Below are 15819 nucleotides of genomic sequence, written 5' to 3'. Positions count from 1 at the left end.
CTTAACATGCTCACTATAAAATAGGAGAAATGCTTAAAGGAATGCTGACCATTACCACAGAAGATGTGTTACAGGGTGAATTTGGAGCTGAGAATGCGTTGATAACTGGCATGCTAGATTTGTATGAGTATCTGTTTTCCTATCAGATGTTTTTTCACCCAATGATTATAGTTATAGAATGTCAAAAGAAATGCATATGGGTTGTAAATTCGAATAATGCCAGAGTATGTACAGACATACTTTGGAGATATTACAGGTTCAGTTCCAGACCACAACAATAAAATGAATATTGCAAAACACGTCACATGAATTTTTTTGGTTTCCCAGTCCATATGAAGTTTTATGTTTACAGTATGCTGTAGTATATTAGGTGTGCAATAGCGTTATATCTAAACAAATGTACGTAACTTAAAAACACTTTATTGCTAAAATATGCTAGTGATAATCAGAGTCTTAAGCAACATGTAGTATTTTTGCTGGTAGAGGGTCTTGCCTCAATGGTGACAGCCACTAACTAATCTGAGTTGTGGTTGCTGAAGGTTAGGGTGGCTATCATAATTTCTTAAAACAACAATGAAGTTGCCACATCAGTGGGCATGAAAGGTTTCTTAGTAGCATGCAATGCTGTCTGGTAGCATTTTATCCACAGTAGAACTTTCAAAATTGGAGTTAATCCTTTCAAACCACGCCACTGCTTTATTAACTAAGTATGTGTAATACTCTGAATCCTTTGTTGTCGTTTCAACAATGTTCTCAGTGGTAGATACCATCTCGAGAAACCACTTTCAGCTGGGCATGGTGGCTCATACCTATAGTCCCAGCACTTTGGGAGGCCAAGGTGGGCAGAGCACTTGAGGCCAGGAGTTCAAAACCAGCCTGGCCAAAATGGTGAAACCCTGTCTCTACTAAAAATACAAAAATTAGCTGGGTGTGGTGGTGGGTGCCTGTCATCCCAGCTACAGGAGGCCTAGGCAGGAGAATTGCTTGAACCTGGGAGACAGAGGTTGCAGTGAGCTGAGATCATGCCACTGCACTCCAGCCTGGGTGACAGAGCAAGACTGTCTCAAAACAAACAAACAACAACAACAACAACAAAAAACTTCCTTTGCTCATCCATAAGAAGCAAATCCTTTTTTTTTTTTTTTTGAGACGGAGTCTCGTTCTGTCGCCCGGACTGGAGTGCAGTGGCCAGATCTCAGCTCACTGCAAGTTCCGCCTCCCGGGTTTACGCCATTCTCCTGCCTCAGCCTCCCGAGTAGCTGGGACTACAGGCGCCCGCCACCTTGCCCGGCTAGTTTTTTGTATTTTTTTAGTAGAGACGTGGTTTCACCGTGTTAGCCAGGATGGTCTCGATCTCCTGACCTCGTGATCCGCCCGTCTCGGCCTCCCAAAGTGCTGGGATTACAGGCTTGAGCCACCGCGCCCGGCCGCAAATCCTTTTTTGTTCAAGTGCTAAGATTGAAGCATTTCAGTCACATCTTCAGGCTCCACTTCTAATTCTGATTCTCTTGCTATTTCCACCACATCTGCAGAGACTTCTTCTACTGAAGCCTTGAACCCCTCAAAGTCATCCATGAGGATTGGAATCAACTTATTCCAAACTCCTGTTAATGTTGATATTTTGACCTCCTCTCATGAATCATAAGTGTTGGTTTTTTTTTTTTTTTAGACGAAGTCTCATTCTGTCACCCAGGCTGGAGTGCAGTAGCATGATCTCGGCTCACCACCTCCTGGGTTCAAGTGATTCTCCTGAGTAGCTGGGATTACAGGTACCCGCCACCACACCTGGCTAATTTATATATTTTTAGTAGAGACAGGATTTCACCATGTTGACCAGGCTGGTCTTGAACTCCTGACCTCAGGCGATCTGCCTGCCTCAGCCTCCCAAAATGCTGGAATTACAGGCATGAGCCACCATGCCCAGCCATGAATCATAAGTGTTCTTAATGGCATCTAGAATGGTGACTCCTTTCCAGCCGAGATTGCACCACTGAAAACCTTTCCAGGCTTTCAATTTACTTTGTCCAGATCCATCAGAGGAATTACTAGCTATGGCAGCTATAGCCTTATAAAATGTGTTTTTAGGCTGAGCACAGTGGTGCACACCTGTAATGCCAGCACTTTGGGAGGCCAAAGTATAAGAATCACTTGAGGCCAGGATTTCAAGACCAGCCTGTCAACAGAGTGAGTCCCCGTCTCTACACACACACACACACACACACACACAATTTTTTAGCCAGGTGCACTAGCATGTGCCAGTAGTCCCAGCTCCTCAGGAGGCTGAGGCTGGAGGATCACTTGAGCCCAGAAGTTTGAGGCTTCAAGGCTACAGTGAGCCATGATCACATCACTGCACTCCATCATGGGCAACAGAGCAAGACAATGTCTTTCTTTAAAAAAAAAAAAAAAAAATGAGAGAGAGAAAGAAAAAAAATGTATTTCTTATATAAGACTTGAAAATTGAGGCCGGGCGTGGTGGCTCACATCTGTAATCCCAACACTTTGGGAGGCCGAGGTGGGTGAATCACTTGAGGTCAGGAGTTTGAGACCCGCCTGGCCAACATGGTGAAACCCTGTCTCTGCTAAAAAAATAGACAAATTAGCCAGGCATGGTGGCGCATGCCTGTAGTTCCAGCTACTCAGGAGGCTGAGGCAGGATAATTGCTTGAACCTGGGAGGTGGAGGTTGTCTTGAGCTGAGATTGCGCCACTGCACTCCAGCCTGGGCAACAGAGTGAGACTCCATCTCAAAAAAAAAAAAAAAAAAGGAAAAGAACATTGAAATCACTCTTCCCTTGATCCATGAGCTGCACAATGGATGTCGTGTTAGAAGGCATAAAGACAACATGAATCTCCTCATACATCTCCATCAGAGTTTTTGGGGGACCAGATATGTTGTCAATGAGCAGTATTTTTTTTTTTTTTTTTTTTTGAGTCGGACTCTTGCTCTGTCTCAGCTCACCGCAACCTCCACCTCCTGGGTTCAAGCAACTCCTCTGCCTCAGCCTCCCGAGCAGCTGAGACCACAGGTGCTTGCCACCATGCCCGGCTAATTTTTGTATTTTTAGTAGAGACGGGGTTTCACCATATTGGCCAGGTTGGTCTCAACTCCTGACCTTGTGATCTGCCTGCCTTGGCCTCCCAAAGTGCTGGGATTACAGGCGTGAGCCACCATGCCTGGCCAATGAGCAGTAATGTTTTTAAAGGAATCTTTTTTTTTGAGCAGTGGGTCTCAACAGTGGGCTTAAAACGTTTAGTAAACCATGCTGTAAACAATGTGCTGTCATCTAGGATTTGTTATCCCATTTCTAGAGAACAGGTAGAGTAGATTTAGCATAATCCTTAAGGGTTCTAGGATTTCCAGAATGGTAAAATGAGCATTGGTCTCAACTTAAAGTCATTAGCTACATTAGGCCCCAACAAGAGAGTCAGCCCTGTCCTCATATGCTTTGAAGCCAGGTGTTGACTTCTTTCTAGCTATGAAAGATCTAGATGGCATCTTCTTCCAATATAACACTGTTTTATCTACACTGAAAATCTGTTGTTTAGCCAGCCACCTTTGTCAATGATCTTTACTAGATCTTCTGGATAACTTGCTACAGCTTCTATGTCAGCACTTGCTGCTTTACCTTGTGCTTTTTTTATATTATAGAGATGGTTTCTTCCCTTAAACCTCATGAACAAACCTCTGCTAGTTTCAAACTTCTGCAGCTTCCTCACCTCTCTCAGCCTTTATAGAATTTAAGAGTCAGCCTTTATAGAATTTAAGAGTTTGCTCTGGATTAGGCTTTGACTTAAGGGAATGTTGTGATCTTATACATAGTTCACCAAAACTTTCTCCTTACCAGTAATAAGGCTACTTTACTTTCTTTATCATTCCTGTGTTCACTGGAGTAGCACTTTTAATTTCCTTCAAGAACTTTTGCTTTACATTCACAACTTGGCTAACTGGCACACGAGGTCTGGCTTTTGGCCTGTCTTGGCTTTCCACATGCCTTCCTCACTAAGGTTAGTCATTTCTAGCTTTTGATTTAAAGTGAGAGATTTGCCACTCTTCTTTCACTTGAACAGTGAGAGGGTTTTTAATTAGCCTAATTTCCACACTGTGTGTCTCAGAGAATAGGAAGGCCTGGAGAGAGAGAGAGACGATGGGGAACAACTCATTGGTGGAGCAGTTAGAACACGTACAACATTTATCCATTAAGCTCACCATCATGTATGGGCGTTGTTTGTGGCACCCCAAAACAATTATAGTAGTAACATCACTGATTGCAGATCACCTTATCAGATATAATAATAATGAAAAAGTTCAGAATATTGCGAGAATTACCAAATTGTGGCACAGAGGCGTGAAGTGAGCACATGCTGTTGGAAAAATGACGCTGATAGATTTGCTTGACTCAGTGTTGCCACAAACCTTCAATTTGTAAAAATGCAGTAACTGCAAAGTGCAATAAAGCAAAGTGCAATAAAACAAAATGATGTATGCTTGTAGTATAAAAATGGACAGCTCTGCAGGTGTCTACCCCATCTACCACCCTCCCCGAAGGTAATCACTGTCTCTGGTTTAGTATGGAAGTCTCTTGAGCATTTATCTATATATTAACACAGAAGTAAAATAATGAAATAGCATTTATTGTGGTTCTTCCTATATGGCCCATTGTCTCATTTCAGGTATCAATTTGCACCAATTTGAAATGCCATCTTTATTATTTGCTCAATTCTGAGATATTTTCCTAGACTCCATCCTCTTCCATTTATCTATTTGCACATTCTTGTGCCAAAATAATAGTTTTAATTAATTTTATATAGTGTGTGATATCTGGTATACATCTGTTCTCATATTTTCAAAATGTTCTTAAATATTTTGTGGTATTTCCTTTTTCAGATGACCATTTTGCCCCATATGAACTTTTTTTTTCTTTTTTCTTTTTTTGAGACGGAGTCTCCCTCAGTCGCCCAAGTTGGAGTGCAGTGGCACAATCTTGGCTCACTGCAACCCCCGCCTCCCAGGTTCAAGCGATTCTCATGCCTCAGCCTCCTGACTAGCTGGGATTACAGGCATGCACCACCATGCCTGGCTAATTTTGTATTTTTAGTAGAGAGAGGATTTTACCATGTTGGCCACGCTAGTCTCAAACTCCTGACCTCAGGTGATCTTCCCACCTCGGCCTCCGAAAGTGCTGAGATTATAGGCGTGAGCCACTGCCCTATATGAACTTCAGAATCAGTTTGTGCATTACCCCTCCACTGGCCAGATAATTGGCAGAAGGTGTTTATTGGAATTCCTGTACATTTATAGATTATTTTGGATATTGCTGCATGTCTTTTATATCCTTGGAAAATACTTGATTTTGTAAAATTTTTCATTAGATTTATTATTTGATATCTTATAGTTTTATTGCCATAACTATTAGGATCTTTTAAAAGTTGTATTTCTTTCTTTTTTTTTTTTTTTTGAGACGGAGTCTTGCTCTGTCGCCCAGACTAGAGTGCAGTGGCGCAGTCTCGGCTCACTGCAAGCTCCCCCTCCCGGGTTCACGCCATTCTCCTGCCTCAACCTCCTGAGTAGCTGGGACTACAGGCAGCTGGCGTGCAGTGGTGCAATCTTGGCTCACTGCAATCTCTGCCTCCTGGGTTCAAGTGATTCTCCTGCCTTAGCCTTCTGAGTAGCTGGGATCAGAGGTACCCATGACCATGCCCAGCTAATTTTTGCATTTTTATTTTTATTTTATTTATTTGTTTATTTATTTGTTGAGATGGAGTTTCACTCTTGCTGCCCAGGCTGGAGTGCAGTGGCATGATCCTGGCTCGCTGCAACCTCTGCCTCCTGGGCTCAAGCAATTCTCCTGCCTCAGCCTCCCGAGTAGCTGGGGTTACAGGTGCCCGCCACCATGCCTAGCTAATTTCTGTATTTTTAGTAAAGACAGCGTTTGACCGTGTTGGTTAGGCTGGTCTCATACTCCTGACCTCAAGTGATCTGCCCACCTCACCTCGAAAAGTTTGTATTTCCAATCGATTCTTGTTATGGTATGAAAATTTCTGGGTATAGAAAATATATTGATTTTTGTTGATCACCCTACGCCCTCTGTGAGAGTCTCGTATTCATTGCTCCCTAGACTGCTTTGGGTTTGTTTTTTTTTTCTTTTTTGAGATAGGGTCTCACTTTGTCACCCAGGCTGGAGCGCAGTGATGCTATCTTGGCTCACTGCAGCCTCAACCTCCTGTGTTCAAGCGATCCTCCTGCCTCAGCCCCCCAAGTAGCTGGCATGCTACTTGTAACTACAGGCATGCACCATGACATGCAGCTAATTTTTGTATTTTTTGTAAAGACAGGGTTTCTCCTTGTTGCCCAGGCTGGTCTCAGTCCGCTGAGCTCAAGCAATCTGCCCGCTTTGGCCCCCTAAAGTGCTCAGATTACAGGCATTAGCCACCGCACCCCTTACTTTGGATTTTCTAAGTAGATAATCACATTATTTGCAAACAGAAACAACTCTGCTCGTTCGTCAAAATACAAACATCTCTTTATTTTTTCTTAAATTATGTTGCCTAGAACCACAACAAGGATGTCAAATAGTAGGTAATGGTGGGCATATTCCTGATCATTAATGAGAAGGTCCCTGAAATGATGCTGGCTGCAATGCCCTTCTTAAACACTGTCTTCTCTTGGCACCCTGGAATAGTGCCCACTCCTTCTTTGTCCCTTTTGCTACCCCTTGTCCCCTGCTCTTGAGGTATGATGACGTGCCTCAAGCTCCCTACTCTGACTTCCCGTACAGAACACACTTGGTGATCCATGAGCATTTCACATGGCAGTCGTCTCATGCCTCGTTGTGATTTGTGATTTGGTTGCCTCCCATAAGCCAAGCATTGGCAGATTAATATCCCCAATCCAGGACTCCTCCCAGCACCATCTCACTGAAAAGCTCCTCTTGGATTTCTTTCAGGCACTGCTAACTCAGTACCTCTAAAACTAAGTTCATCATCAATAAGCATAGAGCTGAACCCCTGGGTATAAAGCCCACACCCTGATTCATTAAGAACCAGAAATAGGCCAGGCACTGCATCTCACGTCCGTAATACCAGCACTTTGGAGGCCAGGGTAGGAGGATTCCTTGAGCCCAGGAGTTTGAGACCAGCTTGGGCAACATAGGGAGAATCCATCTCTACAAAAAATACAAAAATTAGCCAGGTGTGGTAGTGCACCTTGGAGTTCCAGCTACCCAGGAGGCTGAGATGGGAGGATCACTTGAGCCTGGGAGGTCGAAGCTGCAAAGAGCCGTGATTGTGACACTGCACCTCAGCCTGAGCAACACAGCAAGACCCTCTCTCAAAAAATAACTAGAAATAGAAGAAAGGCTTTCTTCTCTGAGAGACCCTTTCTGAGAGTCTCATTTCCTGCTAAAGCTGGCCTGAGCCAGCCACTTCACCTTAGTTCTATCTCAGTTTGTGCCTTGGATGTTGGCCACACAGCCTGCCTGGCTCAAGAGCTCCTGCCATCCTTGGACACTTGCCCCAAGAACCACATCCTTCCCTGCCAACACCCTCTGCTCCCTCGCCTGCTGTCCGTAGGCATGCATGTGGTCAGTTCACCCAACTTTCTGGTCATCACCCTCCTCCCTGCCTCTGGGGGTAGGGGGTGGAGACTTCCTCTATGGCCTTGTGGAAGACAAATGGAGGCTTTAGGAATTCCTCTGGGGTTCATTCCATCCGGATGCAGGGTAATGAGGCTAATTTCTGCTCATCTCTGTGTGGGCAGGAAATATGAGCTGTACAGCATGGACTGGGACCTGAAGGAGGAACTCAGAGATTGCCTGGTGGCTGCTGCACCCTATGGGGGCCCCATTGGTATGTTGCCCCTCCACTGACATCTGCTCTGGGACCCTGGAATGAACTCAAGGTCATTGACTCCTGGGTCCTTGCTGTCAGGTTGTTCTTGTTGCCACCCCTACTCACCCTGCTGAGATGCTTTTACTTCTGGTTTTTATAGGCCTGCTTCACATGGGGTGGGCCTAGGGAGCCAGGATGTGAGGCCTACTTCACATGGGGTGGGCCTGGGGAGCTAGGACAGAAGGTCTCTTCTCAAACTGTAGCACTGCTGAGGAACCCCTGGCGGAAGGAGAAAGCTGCCAGTGTGAGGCCAGTGCTCGATATATACTCTGCTTCCGGCATGCCCCTGGCCAGCCTGCTGGTGAGCACTTCTGACGGTCCCTGGGGCTTGGGGCTGGACAGGGTTTCCTCATCTGAGGACAGCCTCAGGAACCTCTCTCCCCTGCAGTGGAAGAGTGGACCCGTGGTGTCCCTGGGCTGGTCAGCTGAGGAGGAGCTGCTCTGTGTGCAGGAAGATGGTGCTGTACTGGTTTACGGGCTTCATGGTGACTTCCGGAGACACTTCAGCATGGGCAATGTAGGGGTCACAGAGGGCTGGGGAAGCGGGGTAGAGTTTATGACCCTGTGGCTCCCTTAACCCATGGCCCCTCTCCTCAGGAAGTGCTCCAGAACCGGGTTCTGGATGCCCGGATCTTTCACACTGAGTTTGGTTCTGGAGTGGCCATCCTCACAGGGGCCCACCGCTTCACCCTCAGTGCCAATGTGGGTGACCTCAAACTCCGCCGGATGCCAGAGGTGCCAGGTAAGCCCTGACACTGCTGAGATAGCCAAGCAGTACCCACAGATGTGCCTCTAGCCTGTGAGACCCATAAAAGCAGAAGCTGTGGCTGAAGACCCATAGAAGCAGAAACTGTGGGCCTTGGTCATCCTAACACTATCCTTTTCCCTGGACATAGGTCTGCAAAGTGCACCCTCCTGCTGGACTGCGCTGTGCCAGGACCGAGTGGCACACATTCTTCTGGCTGTGGGGCCCGATCTTTATCTTTTGGACCATGCAGCCTGCTCCGCAGTGGTTAGGGCCCTGAGTGGGAATGAAGTGGAGGGGCTGGGTTAGGCAATAGGAAGGCTCTGAAAAGTCAGTATATATCTGTCCCACCCCTACCCTGGTTCTGCTTCAGACGCCCCCTGGCCTGGCCCCAGGAGTAAGCAGCTTCCTACAGATGGCTGTCTCCTTCACCTACCGCCACCTGGCACTCTTCACAGACACAGGCTACATCTGGATGGGAACGGCATCACTCAAGGTGTGATCCTGGGGCAACACAGGGGTACTGTGCCTTGTCCAGGGTACAAGATCTTTTGGAGATGTGGGTGGGCTTTTCGACTAAAATGGTGACTACTGGGACAGGGCCATGACATTGCCCACACCATTTCAGGAGAAGCTATGTGAGTTCAACTGCAACATCCGGGCACCTCCAAAGCAGATGGTCTGGTGAGGATGGGGATGTTATTGCTGGGGGTGCGGGTGAGACATAGCTTGCTTCCTGGGACAATCAGTTCCTTGATTGGTCATGTCTACTGGCCAAGCCTAGTGGAGCTTGGATCTTACCTTCTCTGCCAGTGCACAGTTGAAGGAAACCATTGTCCTCTGTGGGCCACAGCTGCCTTGAGCTGAGGGCGCAGGGATAAGAGGGAAGTGGAGAAGTCGGTGTACAGTCAGGGATGCAAGTGTATACAGGCTGTCCCAAGACAAAGGGTTGTGAGCAGCCATGTGGGAGACATGGCTGTGGGACGGTGTCTAGCCGGTGTATGTATGCTGTTCACAGGTGCAGCCGTCCTCGTAGCAAGGAGAGGGCCGTGGTGGTGGCCTGGGAGAGGCGGCTGATGGTGGTGGGCGATGCATCTGAGAGCATCCAGTATCCTTGGAGGGCTGCCTGTGTGCGGAGGGTGGGGAGGGAAGGGTTCACCTGCCCCGTCCCATCTGTAGGTGATCTTAGGAGCCTTAACCAAGCTCAGGTTTGTGCTGGACGAGGACTCCTACCTGGTGCCTGAGCTTGATGGGGTCCGCATCTTCTCCCGCAGCACCCACGAGTTCCTGCATGAGGTTCCAGGTGAGGCCTTCACAAGGGCACCACGTAACCCAAGGCGGGGACTCATCGGCACCCCAGCTGCCCTGGGCCAGTGCCGCAGAGCAGGAATAGGATGTTGAGGCAGAGCTGAGGGTTTCCCTGCCTTTCTCCCTCACTCACCAACTCCTTTCCCCAGCGGCCAGCGAGGAGATCTTCAAAATTGCCTCAATGGCCCCCGGGGCGCTGCTCCTGGAGGCTCAGAAGGAGTATGAGGTAAAGCCCTGGGCTTCTCTCCCAGTCCCAGGATGGTTCCTCCTGCCCCTGCCCCTGCGTGGGCATGTGTGAGCATAGCCAGGTGCCACCTGTCAAGAGAGGGGTCCAGGCAGGACCCTGGTCTGGGCTGGGGAGGGCTGGCTCAGGTAGATTGAAGAGACACTGTGTCCTCCATGTGGTGTGATAGGGACGGGCAGGACATCCCCACTTATCCCCACCCAGTCTGGGTTACTATTGGGAGGAGTTCTCAAGGACCCCCAAAGGCAGTTGCAGGCTGATACGGGATGATGTCTGTGGGCACCTCAGGTGGATTGAGTGGGCTGAGGGAGTTGGGGCTCCAGCCTGTGCAGCCCCTCCAAACCAGTTTATTTGAACCACAACCCAGAATGGTTAGTGGCCAGATGTGGGAGTTTTCTCTGTCATGATGCTCTGGCTCTGGACTCCTCCCCACCAGAAAGAGAGCCAGAAGGCGGACGAGTACCTGCGGGAGATCCAGGAGCTGGGCCAGCTGACCCAGGCTGTGCAGCAGTGCATTGAGGCTGCAGGACATGAGCACCAGCCAGACATGCAGAAGAGTCTGCTCAGGGTTGGCCTGGATGGCCGGGCTGGAGAGGGTGGGGCTGGGAGGGGGTGGGATGGGTAGCAGGGAAGCTCTCTCCTATTGCCCTCTGGCTCTTCTCAGGCTGCTTCCTTCGGAAAGTGTTTCCTGGACAGATTTCCACCCAACAGCTTTGTGCACATGTGTCAGGACCTGCGTGTGCTCAATGCTGTTCGGGACTATCACATTGGGATCCCACTCACCTATAGCCAGTATCCCTGTGCATGCCAGAAGGGTACCTACAGCCAGGGGTGGCAGGGGAAGGGGCTGGAGATGCAGTCTGCAGGTACTTGGCAAGCAGGGCTTATTCTCCAGCTGGATCCTTAACCGAGGAAAATAAAGATACAAGCAACTCACCATCCAGGTGCTGCTGGACAGGTAGGGTAAGCCCAAGGGTGCAGTGAGGGAGCTGTCAGGGGGGTGGACATTATAGTCTTGGGTGGGGTCTTATGTTTACTGCTCCTGACCTATCTCTCTAGGATGTGGGAGGCCTGACGTGCAGGCTGAGGCCACTCTGCTCCCTCTTTCTCCTCCACCTCATTCCTTGTATCCTTTACCTACCGGGTCTACCAGGCTTGTGTTGCGGAGGCTTTACCCCCTGGCCATCCAGATATGCGAGTACTTGCGCCTTCCTGAAGTACAGGGCGTCAGCAGGATCCTGGCCCACTGGGCCTGCTACAAGGCAAGGCTGTGGGATGTGGTCCAAGGGCATTTAGGGGATTCCAGGCCCTGGTGAGGTGGAGGAAATAGAAAGTGTAGAACTGGGCCAGGCGCAGTGGCTCATGCCTGTAATCCCAACACTTTGGGAGGCCAAGGCAGGCAAATCACCTGAGGTCAGGCGTTCAAGAAGAGTCTGGCCAAAATGGTGAAACTAAAAATACAAAAATTACAAAATCTCTACTAAAAATATAAAAATTAGCCAGACGTCGTGGCGCATGCCTGAAATCCCAACTACCTGGGAGGCTGAGGCAGGAGAATCACTTTCACCTGGGAGGTGGAAGTTGCAGTGAGCTGAGATTGCACTGCTGCACTCCAGCCTGGGTGACAGAGCAAGACTCTGTCTCAAAAAAGAAAGAGAAAGAGAGATACAGAGAGAGAGAAAGAAAGAAGGAAGGAAGGGAGGGAGGGAGAAAGGGAGGAAGGGAACTGAAGGGCTGGGTCCTAAGGGCTTGCAGGAGTGGAGAGTGAGGAATAGCATCCAGATGTTTGTGACACCCTGCATCCCTTGCAGGTTCAACAGAAGGATGTCTCAGATGAGGATGTGGCTCGAGCCATTAACCAGAAGCTGGGGGACACGCCTGGTGTCTCTTACTCCGACATTGCTGCACGAGCCTATGGCTGTGGCCGCACAGAGCTGGCCATCAAGGTGTGGGTGCCCAGCCCTCCACAGACACTCTGATGTGGTTGTTCAGGGCCCCCACGCCAGCTCTTTCTCTTTGTGCCTTCCTTCTCATCTCACAGCTGCTGGAGTATGAGCCACGCTCAGGGGAGCAGGTACCCCTTCTCCTAAAGATGAAGAGGAGCAAACTGGCACTAAGCAAGGCCATTGAGAGCGGGGACACTGATCTGGGTGAGGGCAAGGCTGGGGGGTCCCTGGGCTGAGTGGGAGCCTGGCTGGAGTTCCCACCCCACCTTATTCTTCTGCAGTGTTCACGGTGTTGCTGCACCTGAAGAATGAGCTGAACCGAGGAGATTTTTTCATGACCCTTCGAAATCAGCCCATGGCCCTGAGTTTGTACCGACAGGTGTGTGTAGTGGGCAGGGTTGTGGTGGAGCCTTCTGAGCACTTGAGTTGGCCTTGCTGACTGATTGCCTGCCTGTGGCCCCAGTTCTGTAAGCATCAGGAGCTAGAGACGCTGAAGGACCTTTACAATCAGGATGACAATCACCAGGAATTGGGCAGCTTCCACATCCGAGCCAGCTATGCTGCAGAAGAGGTCTGAGGTCCATGGGGCGTGTGGGGCCTGTGGGCTGGGGCTGTTGGTCTGGTTCCTTCAGGAATCTAGGCCTTTGTGTTGGGTGCACACCGCATCTGGTCCTCACTGTGAGGGAGAGTCTGACGTGAGGCCAGGATGGGGGTTAGTGTCGGAGGAGCTAGCCATCCCTCTACGACATCAGAGTGGTGCACCTAGCAGGGAAGGCTGACCCTGGCGACCCTGGGCGCAGGGATTGGGAAGAAGACTGTAGCCTGGGTGAGGAGGGTTGCATGCTGTGAGTTCAGGCCTTCTTTCTTGTCTTTGTAGCGTATTGAGGGGCGAGTAGCAGCTCTGCAAACAGCCGCCGATGCCTTCTACAAGGCCAAGAATGAGTTTGCAGCCAAGGTTTGGCCCATCTTGTTCTAAGAGCCTTCTCCTCTCCTGGTCTTCCCTCCTGGTCCCTCATCCCCATCATGCCTCATTATCTGGGTCCCCAGGCTACAGAGGATCAAATGCGACTCCTACGGCTGCAGCGGCGCCTAGAAGACGAGCTGGGGGGCCAGTTCCTAGACCTGTCTCTACATGACACGGTTACCACCCTCATTCTTGGTGGTCACAACAAGCGTGCAGAGCAGCTGGCACGTGACTTCCGCATCCCTGACAAGAGGTAGGTGAGGGCCCAGGCTACATGTGGGTCCCAAGACCACCTGCCTCTCCTGCAACACCTCCAAGCCCAGCTTTCCTGCAGGCTCTGGTGGCTGAAGCTGACTGCCCTGGCAGATTTGGAGGACTGGGAAGAGCTAGAGAAGTTTTCCAAGAGCAAGAAATCACCCATTGGCTACCTGGTGAGGCAGGGTCCTCTCTCCAGCCCACTTCCAGTGAGGGTAGTCTTCGGGGGAGAGAGCTAGGCAGGGAGACAGGTAGGATGGCCCATTCATGCTCCTGTTCAGCTGCCCACATAGTTAGCGAGTGCTTCCTGTATACACATTCGTGGGCAGGCACCATCCACTGTGTTGGGTGTATAGGAGGATGGGTCCAAGTTTGCCTGCAGATGTTACAGGGAGGGAGAATGAGCTGCTTTCCCCAGGGAGGGCCACAGGGGGCGCCATGTGCTGGAGGGAAAGTCCTGTTTGAGGAGGGTGGAGGGGGACAGGGAGGGTGCATATGGGAGGCAGTGGAGATACCGAGGGCTGTTTTCTGTGGTGGGTAGTTCAGAGGTGTAGAGGGGAGGTTTGAAAATGTTAATCACAGGAGAACACAGGAAATGTGAGGGCTGGTGGCAGGAACGCCCGTTGCAAGGGGTAACGGTGGGTGGCAGAGCAGAATTGTGGAAATAATTGTCTCAAGGCTCTGACAGAGCTTTGGTTTAGGTGGTTTCTGCCCAAAGAATGTTGAGATCACAACTGTCTGTGCGTGGGGGCTGGGAGATTATGTGTACTGATGGGCGTATACATATAAAATATATATGGACGATGTATCCATTGGGCCTCTGCTCATAAGAGAGAGGACAGGAGGGCTGTGCGTTACCTTCTCCCTCCACCTGCTTCCTCTCCTCCTAAGCCTTTTGTGGAGATCTGCATGAAACAACACAACAAATATGAAGCCAAGAAGTATGCTTCCCGTGTGGGTCCCGAGCAGAAGGTCAAGGCTTTGCTTCTTGTTGGGTGCGTCAACTGAGGGCATGTGGGTGCTGGGTGGCTGAGCTGTGGGCTGGTGAGAGGCAGGGTTTGTGCCCTTGAGCAGCCCTGACACCACCTCCTCTCTTGCTCAAACCACAGCGATGTGGCTCAGGCTGCAGATGTGGCCATCGAACACCGGAATGAGGCTGAGCTGAGCCTCGTATTGTCCCACTGCACGGGAGCCACAGATGGGGCCACAGCTGACAAGATTCAACGGGCCAGGGCACAAGCCCAGAAGAAGTGAGGAGTCCATCCTGTACATCTTGAGCAAGGGGTTCCTCCCCTAGCATCTGGGCTTGGCAGAAGGGCCATAGTTCATCCAGCTCCTCCCCTAGAGCAATGCTGAGGAGGTGGGGCATGGTAGCAGGGCTCTCTGGTTTTAAATAAAGTTGGAACACTTTAGAGTGCTTGTCTTACACAGTCCAGCCTAAGCAAAGACAAGCTCAAGACAGGATCCTCCAGGCACCACAGCAAAACTCCATGTGTTCCATTGTATTGGGACTGGAGGTGGGGGCTTCTCCAGCCATACTTGGAAGAAATCTGTCCTCTCCACAGTTAACAAGGAAAGCTTTCACTAGCTCCCAGCCCCTAGGAGGATTATAGGGAGAGAAGGCACAAAACTTAAGCACCAGTTCACTAAGAACACACTGTAAAGCATTCTGTGTGTGTGCGTGTAAACACACAAGAACCATGCTAAACACTTTTACCATTTGTACTTCATTTATTCCTCATGACAGCCCTGTGAGGTAACATCACCCCACTTTACAGAAAGGAGATTGAGGATGAGGGAGCTTGATAATAGCAAATATGTGGCAAAACAGAGATTTGAAACCCACGGCCAAGTGCAAGCTGCAACTGGAATCGGGCCCTCTGTGAGAAGGGAGCCTGAGGCAAGGCCCCAATTTGCACTGCAGTGGCAATTGGAGGACTAATGAGAGGTGTGTGGCCTGCGGGCCATAGGGGTCAGGGGGTGGTGGCCTTTGGAACTCTTGCCCACTGAACTATGGTGAGCAATTCCAAGTTGTCTCTGGGCCAAATAGAAAAGGAGGATGGAAGATTTCAATTCTGCCAAAAAAAGAACACTTAGACCCACAATCTGTAGGAACACCCACGGGGTCCTCTGCTCTCCCTATCTAGCCTTCCATCTGGACTCCAGTGCACCTTGGCTTCATGCCCAGGGCCCCACCCAACACTGAGGGCATTGCCTTTTCCTTTGTTGCCCCCACTTTATCTACAAGGAGGAAACCACAGCCAGAGGGAGCGCAGGCCTCACTGGAGCTTCAGGCCTATCCCTCTTTAACACCCCCAGGGCCGAACATGCTTTTAGAAAGAGAGAGAGAGACTCAGGGCCTGAGAAGGTATTTCTTTTTTTCCTTTTCCAAGCTGACTTGTAAATGAAAGTTTGTGAAAGTCCTTCAAGGAGATAATAAGTCAAATATTAAATAACTATCATGTTCA

At 49.7% G+C, this 15819-nt stretch overlaps 1 protein-coding gene across 1 annotated transcript in view; it reads left to right on the top strand.

The window, feature by feature from the left end:
* VPS16 (VPS16 core subunit of CORVET and HOPS complexes) overlaps nucleotides 1–15819 on the top strand; it is a 27744-nt gene extending 11925 nt beyond the window's left edge. Inside the window, exons 2-24 of the mRNA XM_033185861.1 lie at nucleotides 7759–7847; nucleotides 8093–8190; nucleotides 8278–8406; nucleotides 8487–8631; nucleotides 8786–8901; nucleotides 9008–9130; nucleotides 9263–9318; nucleotides 9653–9742; nucleotides 9843–9937; nucleotides 10092–10168; nucleotides 10623–10754; nucleotides 10851–10978; nucleotides 11109–11144; nucleotides 11340–11448; nucleotides 11998–12132; nucleotides 12228–12336; nucleotides 12414–12511; nucleotides 12596–12703; nucleotides 13010–13087; nucleotides 13180–13349; nucleotides 13431–13527; nucleotides 14243–14346; nucleotides 14461–15819. Coding sequence (XP_033041752.1) covers nucleotides 7759–7847; nucleotides 8093–8190; nucleotides 8278–8406; nucleotides 8487–8631; nucleotides 8786–8901; nucleotides 9008–9130; nucleotides 9263–9318; nucleotides 9653–9742; nucleotides 9843–9937; nucleotides 10092–10168; nucleotides 10623–10754; nucleotides 10851–10978; nucleotides 11109–11144; nucleotides 11340–11448; nucleotides 11998–12132; nucleotides 12228–12336; nucleotides 12414–12511; nucleotides 12596–12703; nucleotides 13010–13087; nucleotides 13180–13349; nucleotides 13431–13527; nucleotides 14243–14346; nucleotides 14461–14605 — 2467 coding nt within the window. The 3' untranslated portion in view covers nucleotides 14606–15819. The remainder of the gene's footprint in view (nucleotides 1–7758; nucleotides 7848–8092; nucleotides 8191–8277; nucleotides 8407–8486; nucleotides 8632–8785; nucleotides 8902–9007; nucleotides 9131–9262; nucleotides 9319–9652; nucleotides 9743–9842; nucleotides 9938–10091; nucleotides 10169–10622; nucleotides 10755–10850; nucleotides 10979–11108; nucleotides 11145–11339; nucleotides 11449–11997; nucleotides 12133–12227; nucleotides 12337–12413; nucleotides 12512–12595; nucleotides 12704–13009; nucleotides 13088–13179; nucleotides 13350–13430; nucleotides 13528–14242; nucleotides 14347–14460) is intronic.

The sequence above is a fragment of the Trachypithecus francoisi genome, unplaced genomic scaffold, assembly GCF_009764315.1.
Source record: "Trachypithecus francoisi isolate TF-2019V2 unplaced genomic scaffold, Tfra_2.0 Lachesis_group21, whole genome shotgun sequence".
In the NCBI taxonomy this organism is placed as follows: domain Eukaryota; kingdom Metazoa; phylum Chordata; class Mammalia; order Primates; family Cercopithecidae; genus Trachypithecus; species Trachypithecus francoisi.
Note: the sequence above shows the minus strand (reverse complement) of the source record. Positions and strands in the feature narration are given on the sequence as shown.